Raw genomic sequence first — 10,477 nt, 5'->3', positions numbered from 1 at the left:
TGACCCGGGGCCCTTGTGGGGCCCTTTATCTCGTTTTAGCCAAGGGTCCGTTGGCCAAACATGGGTCTCTATGCCATTTATTGGATCACCTGCGGTTATCAGAGATCTTATTGCCCCAATGAGTGCTCTTGCGCCTATTGCGGGTCAAATACCCCAGCCAGAAGCTGCCGAAGGGCCTTCCGCGACAGGGAGGGCACCAATGTAGGACGTACATCTGTGAGGGCCTCCGGACGAACCCATCAGGCGAACCCGCCTCCATGTCGCCAGAATGGCAGCTGGTAGACACCTCGGGCTGGGGCGGAATGATCTTGAGGCAATTGCCCGGAAGGGTCGTGTGCGCTTAACTTTTCACTAATGCTTACACATTTGACACATCACATTACACATAATGTTTGCTTATTACACATTTTCACTTCATGTTTACACAAGTTGCTGGCCTCATTTAGATTTACGGCCAACCTTCACGGGATCCTCAATATCTCTGCAGTGTGTGGACTCCCTCCCCTTGGAGGGACGGAGCCCTCTTTATCTTTAGTCCTCCCTCCGGCATTAGAAACCACACTGCTGTCCGGTATGAAAAGCCGAATTAGAATCCATTTCGCTTAGAAGTGAAGCAAGTTGGCATCGCCATGCCACACTGATAGACCATGAAGCCACCCACTTAACAGCGGCAGTCGTCGAGATTCCAACTCGGGCTTACCGCGTGCGAGACCAGCACGCTAACCATCCATTCAGTGAAGATGCGGGCCGGCGGCCAAAAATTTGCGGTCAGGATAGGACTGGTTCAGAGTAAGTTGATGGATTTCGTGATCGCTTGATGTCGATCACGCATGGAACCGACTTTTCGCACGGTATTCTGCATATTTGCACTTGATTCCCTCTAAGGCTGACAATCCGCGTACGATTGACACGTAAAACTATCTGAAAGATTTTTGGGGGTGCATAAGCCCGGTGCGTAGCCACCCTCCATTTCGGAGGGTGTATAAGCCCGGTGCGTAACCACCCTCAGTTTTGGAGGGTGTATAACCCCGGCGCGTAACCGTCCTCCGTTTTGGAGGGTATATACCCGCAGCCTTACATGAAGCCTTTGCCATTCGATGCCGCTTGGTCGCTAACCTGTCCTCTCCAGAATACAATGACCTTAGTTCACGTCAAAGGTGTCACCAAAAATGCAGAAAATCGAAGAACAGGATTGCAGGCAACCCATGCCCCAAGGCTTTGCCACCGATCGCCATAAAACCTTCACCAATCGGTGTACCATAGGGAAAATATTCTCCTGTTTAGAATATAGTGACCTTGAGTCAGGTCAAAGATCGCCGAAGACGACCGCAAGCATCTGATATTAGTTTTAGGATACCCCCTTGCTCCGGGTCTATGGCAGCGGTCACCATGAAACATTCAACAATTGATGCGCCATAATCGATGCCCTATCATTTCCAGAACATGTTGACCTTGGGTCAGGTCAAAAGTGGTTTTGGCCGTTTTTCGTGACCTTCGCCCTGACCCAAGGTCACCATGTTCAGGAAATGATAGCATATCGACTAAAGCGCACAGATTGGGGAAGATCTCATGATCGGTGCTATGACCTCGGAGCAGGGGTTGTCTGCAGCCAATTTTGGTGGTTTGGGCCATTTTTGGTGACCGTTGGCCTGACTTAAGGTCACCATGTTCTGGAAAGGGCTTGATGTCGACTAAAGCCCTTCGATTGATGAAGGTTTCATGCCGATCGGTGTCATAGGATCGGTGTATGGGGTTGTCTGCCAACTTATGTTTCCGGTTTTTTGTATTTTTGGGGACTTTTTACTCAACCCAAGGTCACTATGTTCTGAAAAATTCAGGATATCGACTAAATGACATCGAATCGTAAAGGTTACATGTCAATCGGTGCCATGGGCTCGGAGCATGGGCCTGTCAATATGTTTGGTCGGCCATTTAGTCCCTTCCCATTTGGAGGCTTCTTGTCAGGGCAGTGGAACACCTCTTATTGATAGCAATTCATAGTTGACAGCAGTTGGTACTCCGGTCGCGGGTGGGAGTGGCGATAAATCATTCCATCAAAACCTTTTTATACCAGCGGATTGGAGCGGAGCAGTGGCATGGTGTATCTTCTGCGGTTTTAACTTTTGTGAAAACCGGAGCTGGCTGGTAGACAGCCCTTCGTAGGTACCGATTCATCTCGTTCGGGAAACGTCAATACCCATAACACAACAAACAATTTGTGACGGACTGTCCGCCCGAAAACTCAGGTCAAGATGGCTGGAAGAGTTGTGATTGACCCATCAGCAAAACATACAGCAACAGTGAGTATGCATGTATTATGAAGTGGGCACATGTCATGGGTGCATCTTATTCGGTTGGAAATCAATTGAAATAAGATTTTTCAATTTTATTTTGAGAATTTAATGTGTTAAATATGGCATTGTCATGTATTTTATGTCAAAGGTAAAACAGAGTTTGCCTGAACAGGCCCTCAACTTGATTCATGAAACCACGCCTCTGGCAGTTATGTACTTGTTTACTGATGGCAAATGTTGGGATGTGAATCACATATATATATATATATATATATATATATATATATATATATATATATGTAAACATATACCTCACATTAATGCATAGTGAATTAGCATGCATAGCAGTTAAGCTGGTGATGAAAACATTCTAAATTAATTTTGCATTTTAACTGTGAACTTTGACAGCTGTTACAAAGGGAGAAATAACACTGTTAGTATTTATGTGCCCATGACGCTAGGTATGTGTCCAATAAAGAGGATATGGTACTGTAATACAGTCTGAATCTTCAAATTAAATAATGGAAAAAGCTCATTGTTATGATGAGGTCAAAACCAGCACCTTGTTCAGGCACCATATGGCAATACACTATGCCATTTGCTGCCAAACCATTTCTTTGCTGCTTTTAAAAAAGTGTATGTATAAAAAATCATGGCTTGTCTAGACCATATTTCAACTCCCTTTCTTTTTCAGCTCATATTCCTGCATGGTCTGGGAGATACAGGGTGAGTTTGGTGAGGGGTGTCTGGAAAAATGATAGAACAGATAACTTAACAATGTAAGTTTGAGAGGTTGCTTGTATTCTATACTGGGAGAGCTTGATTTGGTAGATTGATTGCCCAACAGAGGGTTATTGCACAAAAGATTGTGCTGCTCGCCTGCACAGTTTGAGCATGCTGGGAAACAGTGGTTGTCAGCACTGTCATACAAGCATCATTTATTTTTAAAAAATATGTCAAGTTATGTAAACTGGAATGAAAAGAAGTGTGGAACACATTTTGTGCAGCATGTTCTTCATGCACTACACAAGCACAGTAGGTTCAATCAACAATATTGCTTATATTACTACACACTGCTATAAAGTTTTGTTGAAGGGGCTAGTTTTCTGTATCACACACATGGTGTCCCTGATTTTATTGCTGCTCCTTGAAGTTCGTATGAAGATTTATTTTTGTCCGCAGGCATGGATGGGCAGGTGCCATGAGCTCAATTCGTTCAAGCCAAATGAAGGTGATCTGCCCAACAGCGTAAGTTACTGCTTTTGTATGGGAGTGTTTGAAGTTGACTACTCTGATTTCTCTTGGCCATTGTCAGCAATCCAGTATTACTGAGGTTTTTATATCTGTTTTGCTATCACTATGCTATAACTTCAAATCTTCTGGAAATCTTGACTTGCCAGTCTTGCGGTGGCCCTTAATGGAATTCTCCAAGGAACTTGTAGCAATATATGTCCTGCTGCTTTGTTCATGTGCCGTTATCTCTATGTCGCAACCCTCCTGAGAGCTTAGTTTGTAACTATCGCTGTCATGTTTCAGGCCCACGATGCCTGTGACGCTAAATGCGGGCTTCCGGATGCCGTCGTGGTTCGACCTCAGATCGTTGGACGATAAGACACCGGAGGACGCTGCAGGTAAACGCAATTGCCCCGCGTGATACCAACATATATAAAGCAACTGTCCAAGTTCCACCTTGGACAGTTATTGTCGCGCCAGCAGATGATTTATGGGGTTGATAACAGCTATGACTCATGCGGCATTGCAGTGCTTTGCATATTGGCGTTCGCTTCAGTACCAACACTGGTAAAGACGTGCGACTTTGAAGGTGATTCACTTAAGTCACTTGAAATCTTGCAGTTAGAAACGTGATACGATTCTTGAGCTTCATGTGGTCCCAAACCGGGCGTGCATTTGGGCAAAAAACAGCAGTGGCATATCTCGTGTTCCATCTAGCATGCATGTCTGACATTCAAAACCATAAAATCAAGGGTGCAATCCTTTTCTGACCAACCCTTCCGTGGTCATAGCTGATATGCGTGCTCGAGCTTCTACCCGACGGCACGGACTATTCGCAAAGGGATGTGTTTCACTCAATTCATCGGGACTGTTTACCGAGTGGATTCGCTCCCTCAAGGCATCAGCCTGTTCTATTGAAGATCTTCCCGCTGCATGTCGGGCCGCCCTAGCGGACCTTTCAAGGTTGTGCAGAGCCAGCGGATCGCTGCTTGTCGGGGCACGTGAATGGCAACGCGCGTTTTGGCTCCGGACTTCCTCGCATCGCCGCCGCCGTCCCCTAGCGACCGTCTTCATCGCTCCTAGCGCTCAGGCGCTCCCAATCTTGTCGGAACGACATTGCGTTGCTAGGGACGCTGTCGCGGGCTGATGATACGAGAGACGCGTGGGACGTCATGTCGACTTTCAGTGGTAACCCAGTGAAATATGAAGATGATTGGATGGCACACACCCTTCCCCTCGCCCGTTCCGCTGGTGGCGCCGGACCTGCCGCGTCGCATCGTCGGAGATGCCCAGCTTGAGTTCGGATTGGGCCGGCCTCGCACTCGCCGCTCTCACGTCGGACGCCGCTGGGAGACCCCACGGGCGCGGCTCCGCGGCGCGTGATCGACTTTCGGCGCCGGTCTCTGCCCGGGGAGTACTGTTATCCCCGCGCGCTTGTACGGCCTCGGGGCGGTCAGCTCAGCTGATGTAGAGCTGCCCCATTAGCGACATTCGCCTGGAGTCTGTGGCCGGCGAGCGTGCTGTGTATCGATTGCGAGCTTTTGTGGTGAGCCTCCGTAGGCGCACGTTTTAGTCGTCTTGTGGGTTTGGTCGTCGCCCTTTTATCGGCTTTGGCTCGTGAGTTGGCCACAGCTGGTTCTGGAGACACCATATGAAGGGCGGTGGAGGCCAAAACGGTGGGGAGCTTAATTCCTGCGTGGAAGCTGTTTAACAGCGGTGGTGCATGCCGTTACCTCCTGCCTCATCTTGCAGTCGTATTGGGAGTTGTCTGTGAGCCGCCTTTTAACCATCATGCCTGCGCCGCACCTCATCCGGCGTCTGCGCCCCGTTTGCCGCAGGCATCCGCTCGGCCCGCGACACCATCCACGGCCTGATTGAGGATGAGGTCAAGGCCGGCATCCCGTCCAATCGGATCGTGCTGGGCGGCTTCAGCCAGGGCGGCGCGCTGGCGCTCTACTCGGCCTTCACCTACCCTAAGGCGCTGGCCGGTGTCATGGCGCTCAGCTGCTGGCTGCCGCTGCGCGACGAGTTCCCAGGCGCTGTCACCGAGAACAGGTGGGTTATGGGCAGCTAGTGGCGGTAGGTCGGCCGCAACGTCTTCGCCGAAAAAGGGTTATGTGCAAATGGTGGTCACGTTGACATCGAAAATATATGTTGCTTCTGCTGAGGCCACTTGTCATTGGCCAGACGCCGTCCTAATCGGCTACCTATGACGCCACATGTAAGGACGGTTCTATGTGTTATACGCGTAGGTGCATGCACAACGTAGTTATTTGTGCCATTGGCGCGGCGTCGGGCAACCAGGGAGCGATGTTCTGGTCGTGGCGTCTGAAGACTCGCCTGCACCGCGAGCACGCCAAGTTATGGGCTGCTGGTGTTAAAGATTGCGTGGAAAGTGTTCAGCACACGTTGACCGGTAGCGTCCTGCGGCCGTCGTCGCCGCTGCGGCCCGCTGTAGCCTCGGGGTGTGCACACTCACTGTGTCTCGATCGTGCGGCAGGTCGGCGCCGATCCTGCAGTGCCACGGCGACTGCGACCCGCTGGTGCCCTACAAGTGGGGCCAGATGACAACGCAGGCCATCCGCAAGTTCGCGCCGCAGATTGAGTTCAAGACGTACCCGGGCATGATGCACTCCTCCTGCGACGCGGTCAGTGCGGCTGGGCTTCTCTGTGGCGGGAAAATTTGCGACGCCCATTGCGCAGGTGGCAAAATGTGGTACTTGTTGCGGGATTCAGTTTGCTGGTTTTCATCTTGCCCAGTGGTGAGCCTCGCTTGCAAGGTTTTTATTTCATTTCCACCAGCTAACGTCAGATTTGCTGTGTTTCCGCGAAATGACCGATGCTGATGGTGGTGCGGAGGCGCGAGTCGTGGTTATATGGTTCACCTCTGTATTATGATGGGAGATATGGAAACTGTGTTTGTGGCACGTTTTGTAAGGATGTTTGGTGATATCCTAGTAGACGTCCTGTATGGTTTCAGAATCCATTGTCCATTTGCTGTTTATTAATGAGGCTATAGTGTAAGACCTAAGCTAAGAAAAAATTATGTGGTTGTGACCTGCATTCTTTGTTTCTCCACTCTCCGCGACGTGTTTACAATTTGTGAAAAACCTGCCTTATGCTACGGCATGTGCCGTTTGGTACGTTCTTAGTCGTATCGTGGCAAACCGTCTTGGCTCCCTGAGTATAATCGGGCGGCATCTGATTACAATGCGTCCCGTTCGCGACCGGTTGCAGGAGCTGGCGGACATGAAGAAGTTCGTGCAGACCCACCTGCCGCCGCAGTAAGGCCGGCTGAAGGCGCCGGTCGGGACTGGGGCCGCCCGTCGGTCCGTCAGCGCCGCCGCCAGCGCCGCGCCGGGCCGTCCTGCTGTCGCCGGGACGCTAGCGGGGCGGCCGACCGCCGGACGCTGGTCAGGAGAGAGCGCTGGAGGCGAGCGGGCGCGCTCAGCCCAGCGTCCGCCGGTGCCGGCGCGGCGCGCGTCTCCCTCCAGGGTATGCGAAGACTGCGTCGTGCGCCTCCCTCCAGGGCGTGCGGAAGCGCGTCTTTCTCCAGAGTATGGGGAGGCGGTGGCACCGCGTCCCTCCAGGATGTTGGGAGGCCGCGGCGCCCGCGTCCCTTCAGGATGTGAGGTGGCTGCAGCGCCCGCGTCCCCCGGGGTGTGTGCGGAGAACCGCGGCGGTCGAGGCGGACCGTGCGAGTAGTCGTAAATCGGCGGCTGTGTAGCGGATAGCGCGCGCGCTCGTGGACCCCTGTGACAATGTCGCCTCATCGTCTCCCATGCGCCAACAATCGGGCCGCCCTCGTGGCGGGCTGGACTCGACTGGAACTCTGCTCAAGTCAATCACACGTGCGGGTCTGTAAGCGGTCACTCGCTGCGGGCGGGCTCCGGCTCCTGGCGACGTCATTCCCGACAATGGATACATGTGCACCAGGCTTCAGCAACTCACCGGGGAAGGAGAAATAACAGTGACAGCGTCTTCTCTCGCTGCAGCGCGGGGGTGCGGACCTCACACTCGATATGACTGACGTCAGACGCTTAGTGGCAATCTGGTATCTAGTGCGGATGTCGTCGCGGTTCGGTTGAAGGCTTCGTGTCTTTTGTAGCTAAATGTTTGTTTCGTTTGGCGAGTTTAGTGAAGTTGAGAAGGCTTGGTCCTGGTTTTCAGGATACTTAATGCAAAAAAAAGCGTTTTTAATTGCGCGTTTTTGTGATGGTCTATGGGATGTGTGTAGAAATAGGTAACGGTTCCGCTGTATGGTTTCCAAACCCTCGTCCACACGTTAATCACCTGCACCGAAAGTAGGCTGTATGTTGTGGACTCCGTGCCTGACTTGGATATTTATCGTCAAGTGTTAGCTATACGTTTGGAACACTGAGACGCTCAGGCGCCCTTCGGTTTATTCGGAGTGTCAAATCAAGCCAGGATAAAATATTACAAAGTCGGAGCTATGCTTGTTTTGTTCGTTCCCCACGTCGATGACCAGCGATCCTCCTTCTTCTGGTGTAGACTTCTTACAGAATGACTTACGGGTGGGATACTAGAAGCCTCCTTTTCCGATAATACATCACGTTGGGCGTATGATACCTGGGTTTGTACGCTCACGAACAAGTCTTTTATCTTTACCGCTAAACTCTTGGATAGGCTTGGAAGCGTAAGTGTGCCGACGCGGGTATCAGTTGCAATCACTGCTCAAGATTGCGGGTGCTCCACTTTTCATAGGCGGTTGCATTGAAGCACAACCCGTTCGCATCGCCGCCGTCAAGAAACATTTTGAAAGCCACATCCCGGCTCAGAACATCTCACCGTACAGGCTCTATGTACGACCCTTCGCGCCGCAAACGTTGCACGAATGCTCCAACTTTACTCGGCAAGCAGAATTACAGCAACGTTCTGCAGTCTCCGCTCTCAAAAACGGGATGCGATGGGCGTAGGCCCGCAGGTCTATGGGAGGGCCGCGTGAGCAACAGAAAATAATCCTTTGAATGGAAACTCCCTGGCTGTTGCAAAAATAGCGTGCGTGTGGCGAAGTACGGCGAACGTCACCATTGCGGCAATATATTATGGCCTTGCGCGTGGTGTACCCGCGACGTTGCAGAGCCGGTGGATAGTCGTACATCAACGCTATCCTGCAGTCATTTCTATCTAGTATTTTTTAATCCTTCAGTCATGTCCGAGGTGCTGTTTTCAATGAGGGCTTACTGTAAGGTGATAATGCACACCGCAAAATACCCCCATGAATCCGTGAATGGCATCCTTGTCTCGAAGAAAGACCAGGACAGTTCCAACGTAATTCATTTTGTAGATGCGATCCCTTTATTCCACTTGTCACTCGGGCTCTCTCCAATGAGTGAAGTTGCATTGGAGCAGGTATGAAATGTTATGGTTGGTCTGGGTGTGAAGAAAAGATTGATGTGATGCATTAATAGTTTGTTCAGCTATACTATTTCTTTCTTTGAATGTCATCTGTGGTAGGTTTATGATAATTTCATGTCAGGTTTGGTAGCATATTCAGTCAACTCAAAATGTGTTTTAATGTGCTGTCCTCATTCTTGGATTGTTCTGGGTGATTGGTAGTTGTGAATAGTGTCTAACCCCCAAAACCTGGCTGTTGTCTTAATCTCGGCCACATTATTTAGGAGAGGTTTGGACCTGCCCTGAACACATCACTGCCTGTTCTAACAACATTTGCAAACTGAGATATTGCCAGCACATGAATGGCACCAACTGAGTTTTTCCCAGTGTAGCTCGTGTTTCTGTGTAGGTTGTGCGAGGGCATTTTCAAAATTTAGGCAGATGCAATGATGCTATGAAAGCAAAGTTAATGGCTGTTATTGATGAGTGACATTACTCACCTGTTGCATGCATGTTCATTCCTGGCTAAAGTCTTATTGTTATAGATAGAATTGGTTTGCATTAAAGCTGGGAGTTCAGATTCAGAGCATGTTAGTGTTTGGACCCAAAATGCAGGGTATCAACTAATAAGATGCTAGTATCAGTGTTCAGAACTGTAGAGCTTTAATCCCTATGATAAACACATATGTAATCACCAATACTTAATGATAGTGATAGAACTAGTTATCTTTAATTTTGCCCCCGTTATTGGCGGGAATAGATAACACAGCATGGTCTAATGCACTAGGTGTGGGCTACAGAAAGCACCTATTGGTGGTACAACATCAGTGTGTGGTCTCCTTTGGGGCTCATTTTCATTACACAGGTAGATGCAGATATGTATTTTGACAAGTCCACACACTATGGGTTTTACTATGCCACATCAAAAGATACTAATAGAAGAGGAAGAAGTTCATGGTAAGTTACTCACACAGACACAATGACAAATGCATGAACGTTAGGAGTAGTCACGCTGCAACCCAGAAAATTATGTTTCAGCTGTGAAAATGATGTTTCAACTGAAAGGGTGGCTGGTCATGTTCCTTGACACTACAGTAGCACAAATGATGATGATCTACCTCTCCATGTATTTGTGTGATGTCTCTTGCATTGACTTCTTGCTCTGTGATGGCAGTTGAGCTTATGTATATGTGATTAGGCTGGCCACTTAAGGAACAATAGGGGGCATTTATATTGAAGGGCTTGAATACATGGTAAGGTCCAGGAGTAAGTTCTGCAGTGTTCTTCCCTCATACTTAAAATGGGATTTTAGTTCTTCCTATTCTCTTGAGGTATCTTATGTCCAGAAATGGCCAAGAATTTGCAATGTCTTTCTTGATATCATTACACAGTGGTCTTTTGTCTTGGCATGACATTCATAACTATCAATGATGCCTCTCAATTCATATTGAATTGAGACTGTATTTCCTGCCTGGCATGCATCCACTTGAATGTACATATTTGGTAGTGCATATTAACAATTGAATGACTTGAGTGTAATGACACACATTTAAATGACACTTATGACTACCCATCTTCATATTAAGTGCTAA

At 49.3% G+C, this 10,477-nt stretch overlaps 1 protein-coding gene across 1 annotated transcript; it reads left to right on the top strand.

Annotated features, from left to right (window-relative positions):
- Positions 1 to 1,930: 1,930 nt before the first annotated feature.
- On the top strand, positions 1,931 to 6,892 carry LOC119097829 (acyl-protein thioesterase 1). Its single transcript, XM_037220784.1, has 7 exons — positions 1,931 to 2,300; positions 2,989 to 3,020; positions 3,477 to 3,542; positions 3,831 to 3,925; positions 5,366 to 5,582; positions 6,028 to 6,175; positions 6,765 to 6,892. Exons 1-7 carry the CDS (start codon positions 2,253 to 2,255, stop codon positions 6,813 to 6,815), a joined length of 657 nt encoding a protein of 218 aa, XP_037076679.1. The 5' UTR covers positions 1,931 to 2,252; the 3' UTR covers positions 6,816 to 6,892.
- Positions 6,893 to 10,477: the final 3,585 nt, after the last annotated feature.

This window comes from Pollicipes pollicipes, unplaced genomic scaffold, assembly GCF_011947565.3.
Source record: "Pollicipes pollicipes isolate AB1234 unplaced genomic scaffold, Ppol_2.1 Scaffold_448;HRSCAF=500_pilon_pilon_pilon, whole genome shotgun sequence".
Taxonomy (NCBI): domain Eukaryota; kingdom Metazoa; phylum Arthropoda; class Thecostraca; order Pollicipedomorpha; family Pollicipedidae; genus Pollicipes; species Pollicipes pollicipes.
Note: the sequence above shows the minus strand (reverse complement) of the source record. Positions and strands in the feature narration are given on the sequence as shown.